A 16,931-nucleotide genomic window follows, 5' to 3' on the forward strand; every position below is an offset into this window, starting at 1 on the left:
AAATTAATTCTCCCCAACTCACAGTCCCTTCACTTAAATTAATTTCAGAATACTCTATTCCATGGCTATTATGCCATCCTTATTTTTCTGCATGGGCATCATGTGGGTAAAAATTATTCTCCAGAAGAAAGATTTCAAAAGAAGGCCAACACTGCAGCTTGGAAGAGAAACAAAAAGATTCCTCCTGCTCAAAGTGAAGGCAGCCTGTGCCCCTCCACCCCCTGAAAAGCCACTGTTATCCCAGTCTGAGTTTCACTGAGTAAAAAAGGGCTCCTGTATTGAGACCCTTATCTAGGATTGCTTTTTATCATTTGATTTCATGTATGAGTTCAGAGGTTCACCTGAGGGGTGAAGGAGTCTGCTTGAACAATGCCAAACTCTTCTTTACTTTCCCTCTTACCCTTCCTGCATCCATCCATCCATCCCAAACAGAATTTAGGATCATATTTGCTATGGGTAATATATATTTGTGACTCTTGTACAACAAGGGAAAAAATTATATGGGAAAAACCTCCTGTGAGATCCCTTAATAAGACAACTTCCTGCATAAGTTTTACTGCAATATTAATGGGCTGGACAAACTGGAAGAGGTGATTGACCATCTGAAATCTCCAATTCTGCTCCCATATATGGGTCTGGAGACGTGTGAGCCTCTACTGGGTTTAAAAACTGTTCTAGATGTGAAGATTTTCTTCCCTTTTACTGCTGCTACTTCAAGAGATGAATTTACAGACTCTGGGGCATTTGCCCTTGATAGAGTTTGTTTGGTTCTTATCCCACTAGGTCAGTGGAATATCAATAGATTCTTAATGCAGTCTATCTTTTAGAGTTTCTTTCATTTCTCAGAGCAAAAGTAAATGTCATTCATATTGGCAGGTTGTAATGGGAACATTGAGATAGTAGGTTTTAAAAATATACACAACTTCTTTTAAATGGTCTTTGTCTCTCATGTTTCTTCAATGTGTCTATAGCAATTACAAGGTTAGATATCCCTTAAGATGGTAGAAAAGGTCATTTTGTTGTCTTTTCCACCCCATGCCTCAGTGAAATATTCATGGTACAGCTCAGGTATTGGGCTTGGGTTTAATGTTTCGTTGCATTGCCATCTGTTTTGTTGTTGCAGTTGTTGTTGTTTTTTCCCTTGGAGGGGGGTGAGGGAGCATGGAGGCAGCAGTGAGAGATGCTGGCATATGAGTCCAGACCTGATGGAAAAGAAGAGCAGTGAATCTGCAGGAGCAGAGTAGCTCCTTTGATCCACACTCTTTTCTTTTTTAACATTAAAAGTCCTGGTGAAAATGTGCCATTATCCATGTGGCACATCAGTGGTAGATGTGGTAGGCTCTGTGCCTCCTCAAAGGCTATGAAGCCATATTGAAGTAATCTTTTATATTATTTGTAAAGTTCATTTATATGAGAGCACAGACATTGAAGCCCAGCTCCTGACTGAGCCAAATGGCATTAACAAGCTCCAGGGGTGTGTGTGCAGTAGAGCTTTCCAGAGTGCTGCAGGGGCTCGGTGGCAAAGGGCAGCACAGAGAAAGGATGAACCTGCAAGGGGATGCAGAGCACCAGGAGGACTTGGCAGCAGGTGCCCAAGTCCCTTGGCCACAGGCAGCTGCCACCACCCAGCTGTCACAGGCCTGGGGACACCACAAGGACACAGACCTGGGCAGGGAGGGTTTCTCTACAGTGAGTTTCTCACAGGTGAGTTTTAAGCTCTTTTGTGACTCTTCTAACTGTAATGAGAGTGTTTGGCCCATAATGTCTCACCAGGATTTTTCAGATCATCTTGCTCTTTTTCAGCATTTCCCTCTTACTGCTGTTGATTTAAATGTCATGACATTTTAAACATGACTTATTATAACAAAACAGTATATAAAACAATATGCTGCATAATAAATGCAGCCATATTTTTTTGAGTGAATGTTAAATGAGAGCAATTTATTCTTCAACCTATTTTACTATCTACTTACTAGAGGGTATTGGCTGTCTAAATCCCAGGGAGGCAATCTCAGTGGTGAAGCAGCCTTGCATGTGCAAGGCTGAAAGCTAAAGAAGTATTTGAGGGATGCCTGGGGGAAAATGCTGTCCTGGGGATGTCGCTTTATCTGGGAGTGCTGTGATCCTGAGCACTGTGGGGAAAGCAGACAGGATCATCCTGGGAAGGTCTGTTGGAGGGTGAGGAGTCCCCTGAGAATCATACACAAAATCAGGCTTTGAAGCCCCCATGGTTCACCTCAAATACGTGGTATGTGTCATTTCAGACTCTGAAGTCTCCTTGAAATTCTCCTACAGTCAGTGGAGGGAGTGACTCAGAGTAGGATTTACTCCAGAACACATTGATGCAATGTTTTCATCTTCATTTCAGAAAGTATTGCTGAGGGTGAGGATTTTTTTTTTTAATAGGAATAAGCTAATTCCTCAGAGAAAAATAAATACACTCTGACCACTGTGGGCTCTTCCTGCACATCCCAGAGATGTGGTGAGAGAGGTGGAATTCCCCCTGGAGAATAGGGCATGCTCATATTCCCCTTTCTGGTGAACTGGCTCTGTGCCACTGCCACAGGACATGCAGCTGATATCCTTTGTGCTGTCAGAAAAAGACAAAGAAAGCAAATAAACCAAATCAACCTCCTTAACACACATGTGTTTTCCTTGGCATGTCATGAATCTTATTGAGAGTATGGCAAATATTTGTCTAAAGTTAAGAAGATTACTGAGGGAAATTGTGACTTTGAAACTCACTGCAGCAGGAGCCAGAATACATCACCCTGATACAGGCACCTCGAGGTTATCTCTGCTCCTGGAGTGGGACATGCACATCTCTCTGCAGCTCTGAACCCTTGGGAAGAGGCTTTCAGTCAAGTAATACATGCACCTGCATGAAATTTTTAAATCACTGACTCTATCCTTGATTAAAGTGCTTTTCCTTGATTAAAAATAGCCTTTTTCCAAATGAGTAACGTTGCATGGCAGGCTGTGCACGCAGGATAACATTATCACACTGATGACATTGCCATTTCTTAACCAGGTCTCTGTGTGACACATTTCTCTCGTGTAGACAGCCATCTGTAGCCAAGGCCATTAGGAAGCTCCCCACAAAAATCCTCCTTCTCTTCCCAGGTGAGGAAGACTACAGAGGTGTTTCTAACATTATCTGCTAACTAGGAGGATAATGGGCATAGTGAAAATGTATCTAAACACTTTTATAGATTCTTGCCTGGATTCAAATCAGGTTGTAAATAGCAGTTCCCCAAGTCTTTGGCAGGACTTCTTACCCCAGTGGATATTCCTTCAAGTATCTCCTTTATAATGTGCTCACTTTCCAAGAATTTTATCTCAGTTGGAGCCAAACTGGAAGTCTGTCAAATCTGAGCTCTTCAGAGTGCAATCTACATATTTCACCGAATGGCAAACGTGTTTTCTATGCAACTGTCATTCTGCTTGTGGGCTTACTTGTCTTTTATATTTTCAAAAGCAAATTTCTTAAGATTCCTTTCATATTTAGTCTTTTTTCTTATCAGAATTCTTAGAAACTGGGGTTTGCAGAGTTTATTTTAGCAAAGCACTTAAACATGTATGCTTAAGGATTTTACTTAACCTTTATATGTTTTCACAAAATTTTCTTCATCTAAGTGCTAAATTGAGTGCAGTTATTCATATGTCCATGTAAAGTGTGAGGTTCAGGTCATTCCCCAAAGCACAACAATAAAATTGAAAAAATACTTGCAGTCACTATGACAAAGAGTCGACATGAGGGGAAAAAAACACCACTCTCTAAAACACAGGTTTGATAAACTGAGATTTCCAATGGAATATATGCTTTGCAGCAATATCAGCAGCTGTGAGGTAGCAGCATATTTCATACAGAAGCAGTAAAACAATTGGAGAAGGATTTTCCAGTAGATACTTTAAAAATTGTCTCATATAAAATGCAGATAATTTAGGCTTTTTTCCCATCTCCTTAAATAATCCAGATTTAATGCAGCAAGTAAAACTCACCCCAAAATCAGGGATTTCTGATTCATGCAAATGCAGATATCTGTATGATATAGAATCATAAGCAAAGTCAGCAGATGAGAAAATTATAGGATGTGGGTTTTTTCTGCAGTGTTCACTGTAAATTAGAGCAATTAAATTACAGCAGTTTTGTAGCAGTAATTAAATATGGAGACGAGCCCAGAGATGTGGAAAGCACTGAACTGCCTGAGCTGCTCAGGCTGTGAGGGGGAGCAGTGGGAAAGGGGCTTGGAAAAGGATCCTGGTCCCACAGCAGCTGGTGGGGGCAGAGGGGCCTCCAGCACTGAATTAACACCAAGTCCGGTGGGTCTTTTATGTGGTCAAGGGGGACCCTGCTGGGCTTGTTCTCTGCCTTGTTTTTGCCCCTCCTGGGCTGTGAGCAGAGCAGGGGTGATGCTCAGCTGGGAGGGAAGCCCAGGGCTGGGAGCTGCTGCAATGATTCCCCCCAAGGATTTTCCCCAGGTAGGAAGAACAGGATGTGTAAGGCCATGTCATTCCAGCATCCCTGAGACACTGCTTCATGAAACTGCTGTGTTTTATCCATTATTCTTTCATTTTACACTGCAAGTCAAGTCGAGACTTGGGGCTCAGCTGAAGGCAAATGGGATGGAGGCAGAAGGCTGAGATGACAGAGGAGGGCACCTACCAGAAAGCTTCCATTCCTTCCAGCGAGACAGCAGAGACTGAGGAAAGGCTGGAGCATAGCAGGAGGTGCAGATAATAGCAGTAAACGCTGCATTTAATCACATTGTGCAGTGGGGTGGAAATGAAGTCTTACTCTGAGGTTATAAGTGAAATACAAAGAGAAGTGAAAGGAAAGAAAGCACTGGAGGAAAAGAGCAAGGAGGTCAAGACCAGGGGGAACAGGGCAAAGGAAGCAATTCAGGAGTTAAGTTGATTCAGGAGTTAAGTTGTAAAAGCAGTACCAGAGGAGGCTTAGATGCCTGGAAGTCATCACCAGGACCAGGAGGCTTCCAGTATCACCACAGAGCTGAGGAGTTGCAGCCAGTTCAGCCCTGGAGTTTTCTCCCATGGGGTGGATGCTCCACCACAGCTGCAGTGCAAGAAGAGGAGCAAGGGTGTGCTCTGGAGTGTATTGGTCACACAAATCTGCTGCCACAAGGGAGCTGGGGAAGCAAGGTGTGTAGCAGCAGCTCTGGGATCAGGTTTGGCACCAGCCTCTGGAAAAGAGCTGCTACTGAGAAGAGATTAGATTTTCAGCCTCCTCATGGTTCATGTGTTAATCTGATGTTGAGCTATCACTCTGAATATTTCACCACAGTGTAGGATTTAAGTATAGAAAAGATGCCTGGATATCCCAAGGTGTGTTGGTAATAATGAACACCAGCAGCTGGGTAATGCCTAATCTTTGATTCAAGCCATTGGCAAAAATTAATTCTTTTTTCTTTTTTTTTTGTTAGCTGCTGGTTTTGATATTACTATATTTTATAATTGCTGAAGCAGCTGAGTTTTGTTATGTTGCTGCAGTTTTGTGTAATTACTCTCCATCACTATAATTTTTCTTTTAGTTAAATGCATTGGAGCTTATAAACTTAACTATCAACTATAAATATTCACGGGGAGTGAGAATAGTTCTAACTATCATAAAAGCTTTTTTCCCAATAATTTTGGCTAGTGCTCTGTATTTACACAGGTTGCTTTTCTGATGGTGTTATGGCATAAGTAGAAAAAAAAGTAATATACATATCACTTCAATTAACAGCCAGTCATAGACCCAGGTCTTCTATAGTCTGATGTGCTGAGAATTTTGGGCTTCTCCACGAAGGGCAAGAAGGAGAGGTCCCCCAATGTGAATGTGCTATAAAACAATATTGTGTTTCCCTTAAGAATTGCAGTGATAAAAACATAGACCATTCTGCAGCACTAGCAACTTTAATAAAATAACATAAAGCACAGCTGTCAGGTCTGCCAGCATCTCACACTGGGAGACATGAGTGAGAAAATGAACACTTTTCACAAGCAGAAATATTCAAAGAGCTCCACTGTTTACGTGTAATCAAGACTGACAGTCATAGATTATCGGTGGAAGAGCATTTTCTGCTTGAGGTGAAAGAAGAGGATAATTTATCAGGAAGCCCAAGAAGTCAGACATCAGTAATGATCTGCTTGAAGAAGGGCATATCTTAGAAATAGTGCATTTATTTGTACTGCAAGGCAAGAAGATGTTTGGAGTTATAAACACGAGTCCTGGTGCTTGAAGGATGTTGAGCAGATACAGTGTGTAATTTTCTGGGCAACTGCGATTAGAGAACTGACTAATGTGTGCCTCGGTGCTTGTTCAGAATATTAAAAGAAAAATTTAGCATAATAGAGATTGTCTAAAAGAGCTGCTCATGCTCTCTCATCCTGATCCCTCCTTTTGGAGTTATCCAAGCTATGCTGAGGGGGTTGCTCACCTTCCTGTGGATGCTTAGGACAAGGGCAGCTCTCCCTTGCCTCCAGCTTTTGCTGCTGTACCTCCTGCCAGTGTGAGGATAAAAAAACACTGCTTTTTTTTCAGAAAACAGCTCACACCTCAGTCAGGTTTACCACCACTTGCTTTGTCCTGGTGCATCCTCTTGTGAAGTGTGAGCATTCCCAGTCCATAGAAAGCACAGGATGATGGATGCTCTTTCCAATAACTGATTGCCAGGTCAGCTGTGGTGCCCACACAGCCCGTGGGTGTGTGCAGAGGGTGAGAGCAGGCATGTGGACACAGGGCATGTGCTGATAGTGTGTACACTGCACCGGTCCCTGGCTTCTAAATCTTTCTCTCTAATCCCGTGGCATTATTACAAGATGGATTTATAACATACTTAGTGTTAATGTAACAATGAAGATTAGTCTTCTCCGAGTCGAACAGTAATACACTTTAATTTGCCTACAGCTACTGCATTGTATTGGCATGAAAGGAAATGGCTTTCTAATGCAGCTTCATCTGCTGAGCAGGGGGAAATCTGTGCTGCAGAGTGTAAAAGTACATGGGACTATAGCTGGCATCAAAATTCAGAGTAGGAGAAACATAGAACAAATAGAAGTATTTGTGAGTTGGAGGTATGCTAACAATCCTAGTTTATTGCTAAACATTCCATGTACAGTAATGCACCTTGCTTGGCAGGTTCATGTTGTCTTCATCTTTGTTTTTTCACCACTTCATCTTCTATACTAAAAGTTGTCCTGGAACAAAAGGTGTAAGTTCATTAGTTTTCAAATTTTTTTTTTTTTGGTGGCATTAACACAAAGTTGATGTTATGAAGTTCCTTAGAAGCACTGGTGCTGTTAATGCAGTCTGTGCTGTGCCCTAAACCTAGAACCACTGGAATCTCAATTTGTTAAGTAAATGTTTCTGCTGTCTGGTGTAAATGCTGCCTTCACTTGACAAGTGTCAGGCGTTCTTTGTATGGACATGTGCACAAATAGTCACTCAAGTGCCAATATTTACCCTTATATGGAACTCCTCTCTTCAGGAAAGCAGCAAAGCCGTCAGCTTCTCCCTTCTTCTTGAGTGACAAAGGCAGAAATTATCATGTCTGGGACCATATCACATAATAGTTACTGCATATGGGATAGAGCAAATTTTTGTGAGCTTAGTGTGCAAGTTGGACACAAAAATTATATGTTTCATATACCTTTTTTTTTTCCCCAAGAAATCAATAAAATATAATTATGCTTAAAATAACAGATGTTGTTTCTAGACCCGGGATGTCTTGCTTTCAACAATGGCAGGGAAGGATTAATAACTTACATGCAGAGAAGGAATAAAAAAAAATATAAACTGCTGGTGGGAAACAGTTGTAACAGGGCCTTGTTATCACAATAGGTCTTTGATAGGAAAGGTGGTGCCATGGGCAGAGGAAAAGACAGAGAGAAAAATTTACAGGAAATAGTGTCAAGGTGTCCAGCTCGCTCCACTGGTGTGGTGGGTGCTTCAAAGTACCCGAGTGTTTTCCTATTGTTTTACCTGCCAGCTTTTCATCACAGACTGACAAGGTGTCAGACCATGAGCCCACAGAGTTGAGCCTGTCACTGCCTGTCACTCTCCCTGGCACTTGGTGTTGTCCTTGTAAATGCAGCAGAGCCAGTTAACCACTGTCACCACTCTAAACCAGCAACCTTCACCCTTCCTCTCTTCATCACCAGGTCCATCCATCCTGAAGACACATGGAATAGTTGGATCGATTGCTCTAAATTTGACATTAAAACTGAAAAAAAAACCAAAACAACATGACTTTTTTTTTCTTTTCTCCCTCAAAAAGTTGCAGCGACACGACAAAGATGATTCCCCTGACAAGTGGAGGACAGAAGAAGAAATGGCAGCTGAAGCAGAAATTCTGAAGAAGTATTTCCAGGAAAATTAGAGGTATGATTTGAACATTGACTTACTTCTGCAACACTCAAAATTCTTCTCAAGCCTCCAGAGGCTGCTTGAGGACAACAGGGCAAATATCTAGAATGAAGCAAAGGAAACCAAAGCTCTTAGTTTTGTGTTGTTTCCAAAAGGACACAGCACTCCAACAGTGGCTGAAATAACATGCTCCTTCTTGAACAAATCAGCACCATGCTAGAGCATTTTCTTTCCAGACAGCAAAAACAATGCTGAATCTAGAAATGAGAATCATCAGAATTTACTTAAGAGGAGTCTTTAAACTAACACGTTCTCCCTCTGTTTTTAGGACAGAAAATAGCCCTGGTACCTCTGCACAGATCTAAGTGTGTCTGTGTACAACCACATATGCATATGCACCTATACATACAAAATTGCATTAGAATTCAGACTATAGAGTGGAAAAGCAAATACTAACTTCACCTGTCAAGTGTTAAATGATTTGATCAGTTCAACTTCTGAAACTAAGCCTGTTGGAAAACTGCCTGTTCTGCTAAATTTTCCACTGGCCTTAAAGGAAAAAAAACAAAAAACATTTGTGGGGAGGAATAGAAAAGAAAAAACACTTGGAAAACACTAACATTGGTCCTGTGGAAATTGAGAGTTTTTCCTTTTGTACCTGGAGTCCCAGGAGCCAGATTCTTCCAGCAGAAATGAACTGGCCCCCCTGAGATCAATGTGAGTTAGGCTGGGATTTAACACTGCAGCAAGGATGCCAAAGCTCCCTCTCCCCTGCTCCCCATATGCTGTTTGCCATCATGCAGCACTCTCACTTCTCTGTCATTTCTGACTGTTTCATGTTTTTCCTCTGAAGAACCAAAATCCCAGAAATAACCCTCCTCTCTCTGTGTGACTCACTGCTTGCAGCCCAGCTGGAGAAGTCTTGAGCTAAACTGCACATTGTATGGGTGGCACATTTACGTGGCAGCTCTCATCTCCTGTGCCATCCTGCCATTTGGATGGCATTTTGGATGACTCCATTTGGAGTTCATCAGACTTCCCTTTTTTCTTGCATCGTGACCATGCTCTTGTCTTCTCCAGCCAAAGTAGCTGTGCCAACCCTTCAGTGGATGGGCACAGAAAAAGCCATGGAACACATGTAATTCCCATCTGTGAAAGAAATTTCTCCCCAGCACCTGGGACCTCCATGGTTTGGAGCAGCAGGGTTTGGGCTACAAAGCCACATTTCTGCAGTGGCTGCTGGAGGTGCATTTAGACACCCACTTTTCACCTTCTCAGAAATATGCTGCTCAAAAGGGAATTACTCAGCCAGGAAGATCATATCCTTGGTAATGCACGTGTAAGCACTCCTCTCTAACAGAGGCATTATGTGGTGCTTCATCTATGGCCTAGCAACCAATGAATAGTACTTAGGGGAAAATGGCACATCCCTATTCCAGTGTGATATTGTTTCCCTTTATTGATTTGGTAGGTTTTGGGGGGATTATTTTCTTTTTTGTCTCTTCAGAAATGAATTAGAAATGCATTTTTTTCCCTAGAGATTCTCAAAGGAGTTGGAATTAAATCCCCACATATCAATAAAATGTTCTTTATCTCTTCTGATCCTAAACACAAAGCTGAATAGATGGTATAAATCCTTCCCTGAAATCAAATTTGTGTGGCTGGACATCTATTTCCAACTATTATGAAAATGAGTCAGCAAGTGTCTGCATGGATGACCTCTTGATACGTTTCCTGTGACATTAAGGTCATTACCTTTCCTAGAACAAACTGGTAAATTAAATCTTCCTGGCATCATTATCATGAGAGTGCCTAGTACAGGCAGTCCTTCCAACCCTTGATTCCAACATTAGGCATCACTGTCAATCTCTTTTCCCCAACATTATTTTGCTTCTGAGGTTTAAGGCTCTGAACCTGAGATAAAGGAGTATCTCTGCACCTTCTGCATTTCTCAGCCTTCATCTAGCCTTGTTCTAAAGTGATGAAGATTGAAAACTTTTGGCAAATTAACAAGGTTATATGCATCCTTCTTTGAAGCTATTTTTGTATTTCACCTACAAAGGATTTATTTGTAGGTTTACCTGAACGACATTCGACTTGAGTTTTTTTCATGCAGCATAGGGAAAGTCAGAAAGAGCTGAATGTAGGTGTTCTGCAGCCAATAAATAGCAATTTTTAAGGCTTCATGCATCATTTTTGTACTTCACTGTTTTGTTTAAAGAAGCCCAGTTTAGCTAGATTAGCCTGGGCAGATTGAGCTGTGTTTTAGGGCTTTTCCAGCTACCCTTACATTTATCACAAGTCCTTCACCACCTGCCACAACTCCTGTATGACTGGACTAGGTACAGTAGCACCTTTTACCTGTGCTTTTACCTCTTTTAGACACAATCTGATCAAGAAGGACGTGCAAGTAACTTTTTCCTAAGAAATACTTGAGTAAGGCAAGAAGCTCTTGGTTCTCTCCCTACTTAATTCATTTGCGGGTGCTGATCCCTCTTGGCTGGCTGACTAACTACAGTTAAATGCTTCTACATCAGTCCCCAGGTGACCCAACATATCCACCCACTTGCTTAAGGAAATGCACCCGTTTAGCCTTGCTAAGTTTCCACCCTTGAGAAAATGCTTACCCTTAAATATTTTATCAGTGTGTGCAATATCAGGGAGTAAATTTGTGTTTCTGGTCTTGCCCTGGGTGTCCCCATGCCCCTGTATCCCACCTCGTGAGAAGGACTTGTCACTTCTTGAGCAGACCCAGCAAGTGCAGGCTCTGCTCACAGAACTGTGTCTGCAGAGCTGGAGCTCAGGAGAACTTCATGTGAATCTGGAAAAGAGAAAGAAAAGGAAAGAAAAACTTTTTGGGGGAGAGGATATTTAATACAGAATTTCCCCAGTTAGTGCTACTCTCTTGCTTAGTAGCACCAAGACTTTACCTCTTTAGAATCTCTTTGGGAGCTGTTTCTCATTCCATGTTGGCTGTCCTCTGGTCAGCAGTGTTTGATAGCTTGGTTGCTTTTTTGAGGTGGATCCACAGGGAAAAAAGTCCTTTCTCAAAGAGCAGTATTTGATGCAGCACCCTAATTTCCAAGCCTATTTTCAGATGTGCCTTTTGAATTTTCTAACTGTGTATAGCTGAGTGTTTTGATAGTCTGTTTTGTGCATTTTAAATTGCACATGCCAGCAAAAAGGCTAAAGATTAAAAGACTTACTAACCTTCAGATAGTATGTGAAAAATGTTTCTCTTCAAAGGCAGCTTCACTCTGTGTTGTTATATCTGAAGAAAGAACCAGGCTGCACAAGTTTCAGTAGTTTTCTATTTTGTGCATAACTGAATAGTTCTATGCCATTAGAAAAGTAGTCAGTTTTAAGTACAATGTCAAAATGTCCCTTTGCATAAAGAAGTTGACAGTGATATTCTGTTGCCAAGTGCTTGGAATAACAAATATTCAATAGCTTTTAATTGCTTGACCACCTGAATATTTTGTGTCCTGCAACATGCCAAATTCTTGTAAAAATCCCTCGAATAATGTGTCCTGCACAGTCTTGCAGGATTTCTGATGTCAATTCTTCCCCTTGTCCCCAGTCTGGCAATGTTTCTGGATAATGTAGTCTTTCCAGCTTTTTCAGAGAGTATAAGTTTTATTCCTTTTTTTCCCCCACTCATTCTTTAAGAGCACTTATCCTGCCTCACAGCTGCCTGTTCTGCACCAAGATCTCAGCGTGTGTGAAAAAATGCTGTTCTATTGACTTCAGCAGGGAAATTACCACTGATAGCAGCAGCTGGCCAGGGGGAATTTAAACTGGCAATTTGACTTGCATCTGATTTTGCTCCAGCACCTCTGGAGTGTGACAATCCATGCTGCATGCATGAGAGTGAACACCAGAGCAATCCTACCACTTTCCTTAAATTTAGGCAAGTATGACAAAATTACTTGCAATACCCATCTTTGCTTGTTTTACTATAAGAAAAACCCTCCTATCATTTCTGGTACTTTAAACTGCATAAACCCACAAAGCAATGTCTGTGTCTGTGATCCACAGAGAGGATCTGGGATGCAGTGAGGGCACAGTTCTGCCCCAGAAGATGCTGTACCTGCACTGTGGGCCACACAGCAGGTTGTCTCCTGAGTGGGCACCATAGGCATGGTCAGAGGTATTTTTTACACTGGAGTTAGAGTCAAGGTGGTGCCAGGGCCTAGGCAATTCCCAGAGGCCATGGTCTAGGAGCTGTTTGTGCATAATCCTGAAATAAACACACATCCCAGTAATCTGCTAGAGATTTCTCTGCACTCCAGACTTAAGTGCTATTAATTATATTCCCCACTCAGAAGTCTCGAAGAAGCATTAATTAGAAAGCAGGAGCTGGCAGTTTGCTTGTCTGTGTGAAACTCTTATGACCTGAGAATGAAGTATAAGCTTCAAAAGAAATACGTTTTATGAAGGTCACCTTGAAAAACATCATAACAATCTGTCAGAAGAGAATGCTGCACTCCAAGTGTACATTTCAGTGTGACATTATGCTTTAAGTAGTTGGAAATAGTAAAGAGAAGATGGATCAGATCATAGGGTCTGTAGTTTTCCACCCAAAATTCTCTCTTTACTGCTGTAAGTACATATATTGTTTTTGTCATTTCAATGGGATGCAAGGCAAGTTAATTATCAACACAAATCCAGCAAACATAATCTGGCCCTTGCTGGTATTTTTTAAGTGCAAAATATCCAGACCCTCCAACTCTGCAGCAAGGAGAAGGTTTATACACAGGAATTACTTTACCTCTTCAAGGGAAGGTGTAAAGAGCCAGAAGTGGTGCAGTGGCTGTACAGCAGTGACACCCAGACTAGAAATCTCAGGCCCAAAGGCTTCCCCAAATAAATGTGGTGTGCTAATGCACAGCAGCCTCAGTGTCGAGGTTGATTATTTTTATGGTTGCAGCATGTGATTATTTCTTATGAAAACAGAGCTACAGGAGAGCTCGCTGGAGTTATAAATGAAATGTCATCCTCTTGTGGGAGGCAATACTGTCCCACTCACACCCAGTCCAGGGCTCTGTTTTGAGGCTGGAATTAGTACTGTCCTGAAAGTTATACACCTCATTCTCTGGACTTTCATTTCCCTATAGGTGGCCATTTAATTCAGCTGTCCAGTAGATGAATTCCATGCAGCACTGCTTGGATGCTGTAGTTATGGCTACAGTAGAAACATCAGGGCCAGAGACACAGAAATGATTGTACAGCAGAAATGCAAAGCAGCAAATGCGTTGCTGTTGGTGAAGAAAGCTGACAGCCAAATGTTAACCTGCACATCCAGCAGCCTGAATGCCTACCTGGGCTGTCTGTCAAAATCAAATATTGTCAATGTGATCAGTTCTTGATTCATCATTGGCTTTGTGTGTCACACTGTGCAAGAGGAAAATGGGGAAAGCCGAGCATAAGTGGTGGACGTTTGTCACAGGACCTGGGGTAAAAGAGCTGAGGTGCAGGACAATGCTGAGCTTCCAATAAGGATGATATCAACTGTGACTAGGTATTTTTACACCCAAACCTCTGCTAAGATGGTGCTAATCTCTTGCCCCCAAAGCTGCCAGAGGATGCTCTTAGGGAGCAGCCAGACCCTCCTTGAAGCAGATTCACAAAATAGTGCCAAGTGATTCACAGGCTGCCATCGAACTGTCAGTCAGGAGGGGCTTACAATGGAAACTGTTGCTCAAAATGTCGTGGGAATAGGAAACATATGTTCCAGTGAGAAAAGACAATCAAACAAAGAAGTGGGAGGCTGGGGAATTGCAGCCACAACAGCAGCAAGAGCCGAGCCTTGCCTGCAGCCCCGGGAGCGAGTTCAGGGGCCGTGCCCTCGTCTAACACTTGGGTAACAGCTCTGTGCTTAATAAGCTGAGATAATTTTCCCAGTATTGAAGCCAGCTCTAAAGATGTTCTGAAGTGAAGGTACAAAACTGAAGATACCAAGCCAAAAGCCCATTTCATGCTCAATTATTAGCGAAGGTTTGTATCGTGGTATCCTGTTGCTGTAGCTGCTGCACAATAGAAGTGCCCAGAGAGACACTGGAACCAGCAGCTCGAACACGACCTCAAAGCTCGAGCACTGCCTTTGTGTGAGTGTCGGTATCGAGGCTGTGTAGGTGGAAAGGCATTAATAACTCCTCCAGTAAGTAGTTATTTGAGAAAGGAAGGGGTGATGGATGTTGGAAATATGTTGGACTGAGTGTACTTGAGGCTCTGTTTTTTGCCAAGATGTCAGTCTCTACACAAAAGCAGAAGTATTGCAGGGATAAACTCGAATCCCGATTTGTGTCAGCACCTGGGGCTGCTGCAAGCCTCCAGCTACACTGCAGTAGTAACTGTGCCATGTTTGTGCAAGGATTTCACACACAGCTTCCACAGCTGCCAGGTTCTCAGCATTTCTGTTTCTCTGCTTCAGGAACCCCCTTCCACATCTGTCATGGCACCTCTTACAGGTTTTTTACTAGGATGGACCACCAAGAAATGCATAAACTGGAGCAGACATGGCAAGAAATGCCCCATTCATTCTCCAGTGTGTGAGGCTGGAGGCATGTTCAGGGTGATGGTCCCAAATCACTGGTGTGTAATTCCTTGGCATTAGGCAGAGTCCCACCACAGGGTCAGGATGGATGAGGATATACCAGAGATGACAGTCTTGAAAGATTATTTGTAGGAGCTTATATAAGAGATCATGAGCCCCTAAGAGTCTTGCATGGGGTTATTATAGCAAAATAGATTTGAAGAGTAAGAGGCTGGATTTGATGACACAAGATGCCCTTTCTAATCCTTTGTTCCTATGAGGAGCGGTCAACAGAGCTGGAAACTGTGCTGTCTTACTCAGGGACATCAGAGAGGTGGCCTCACTTCATGTTTGTTTTTTGTAAAATGATCCTGACCTCTGTCCAAGGGTGCTTTGTGAGTTAGGAATGAAAAGCACAATGTGAAAGGCAGGCATTAGTATTATTTGCAAGTGCAGTTTATTGAAAAAGCAGATAATAAATCAGACTAATCTCTTTCTTGCTCTGGTAAATAATTTTAAAATAGTTGTGTGCAAGGCTTTTCTCCTTCCTCTGTTGCAAGGGCTGTAATAGGAGCTGCAAAGTGCTGTGTGGGGGTTTAACACCAAACATTTCCTTTTGCCTATTGCTGTCAGTGACTCCTGTCAGAACACACTAATGAGCACCTAAGTCGTTAGTAATAAACAGCCTCACATTTTGTCTTACTAACAAAGATCAAAGCTGCTATTATATGTAATGATCTGTTATGTTTGATGTTTCTCAGGTAACAAAGTGTTTGGAACACATCCCATGACACCAGAAAGTCCCCAGAAAGAACGACCTCATTCTCCAGTTCTCAGTGGCCCTGGAGCTGCAGTTTGACAATTTTATTATGTTCTACAAATATGGGATTCTTCCATGAAAAATTTTATTGGACCTTTGGATATCATCAAGGTTGAATTCCAGCTAAGACAACTAAACAGCACTGGTTCAAAATATTGCTCTGAATTGTAACTCATATTTTTCTGAATTGTGTACTTGGGAATGAATCTTTTTAAATTGTCCCTTGGCCTAAATAGAAATAAAGTGCCAGGAAAATCAGGTAGCTACTGTGTTTAGGTACATTATAAAGTGCTTACTCCATGTTGTGCTCTTTGATTCAGTTATTGTATGTAGGCTATTTTATCATAGAAAAATTAGATCTTTTAGTAGTGTAGCAATTCATAAAAACTAAGACTTTTTTTACAGACTAGCCAAGATAAATTTGGAAAGCTGTTTTTTCTTCAGATTGGTTCTATAACAAGAAATATTAAGCTTCCTGAGATCTTTCTTTTCTCTGTTCTTTTAATGCATTATGACAAAGCTTCTGGAGATTTAAGTGATGCAAAACACTTCAGTAAAACAACTAATATGTAAAGTTTCTCATGGGATAGTAATCACAGTAGGGTTAGACTGGCACAAATAACAAGTGGGAGCCTCCCACGTGGAACAATCTCTCAGCAAGAAATGCTGTGTTCAGAGCCCTGCACAGGAAGAAACCCACCATGAGTTAGTTGTTGATTGCTAACACATAACACAGGAAAAGATGTCACACAACAGATGGAAGAGAGAAGAAATAAGTCCGTAAGATTTGCGTGAAAAGAGCACCAATAATCCTCTGGAACTGCAGGGAAGCAAACAACCAAAGCTTTCTGTGTGCCCCAAGCTCAGGATGAAAAACAAAATGCCCCAAGTCCTTCAATAAGAGTCATGCTGAGGGAGGCCATAGGGTGCAGAGCCTACCTGAGGGCTTGAGGAGGTCACGGCCAGGTCCAAGCCAGAGCCTGGCAGAGCTTTGCCTGCCTGGCAGCACAGTGTGATCACGTTCAGGACAAATTGAACTGCTCCATGATTGTCTGTCCTGGAGGGTTACAGCCTGACCTGAGAAGTATGAAAATGCACAATCAATGAGCTCTCATCATTTTCACCAGGTCTCTCTCTGCTCTGTACTGCAGAGACATTCAATCCATTGGCTTGAAGTCCTTATGCTTGTCAAATATAAATAGAAATAGTAG

The 16,931-nt window shown here is 42.1% G+C and overlaps 1 protein-coding gene and 1 long non-coding RNA gene across 9 annotated transcripts in view; one reads left to right on the forward strand and one right to left on the reverse strand.

The window, feature by feature from the left end:
* The window catches only part of FHIT (fragile histidine triad diadenosine triphosphatase), a 534,516-nt gene extending 518,538 nt beyond the window's left edge, over positions 1 to 15,978 (forward strand). For both annotated transcript variants that reach the window (XM_088171351.1, XM_014872960.2), the window contains 2 exons: positions 8,277 to 8,380; positions 15,662 to 15,978. In XM_088171351.1, the coding sequence (XP_088027477.1) occupies positions 8,277 to 8,378 (102 nt within the window). In that variant the 3' untranslated portion in view covers positions 8,379 to 8,380; positions 15,662 to 15,978. The remainder of the gene's footprint in view (positions 1 to 8,276; positions 8,381 to 15,661) is intronic.
* Positions 7,061 to 16,931, reverse strand: part of LOC106851190 (uncharacterized) — a 61,937-nt gene continuing 52,066 nt past the window's right edge. For 6 of the 7 annotated variants that reach the window (XR_015806020.1, XR_015806015.1, XR_015806017.1 and 3 more), the window contains 3 exons: positions 16,660 to 16,797; positions 7,463 to 11,186; positions 7,061 to 7,197 (listed from right to left, as the gene is read on the reverse strand). This is a non-coding gene — a long non-coding RNA (uncharacterized LOC106851190). The remainder of the gene's footprint in view (positions 7,198 to 7,462; positions 11,187 to 16,659; positions 16,798 to 16,931) is intronic. The other variant, XR_015806021.1, reaches the window with a different exon arrangement.

Source organism: Sturnus vulgaris, chromosome 11 (assembly GCF_052056855.1).
Source record: "Sturnus vulgaris isolate bStuVul1 chromosome 11, bStuVul1.hap1, whole genome shotgun sequence".
In the NCBI taxonomy this organism is placed as follows: domain Eukaryota; kingdom Metazoa; phylum Chordata; class Aves; order Passeriformes; family Sturnidae; genus Sturnus; species Sturnus vulgaris.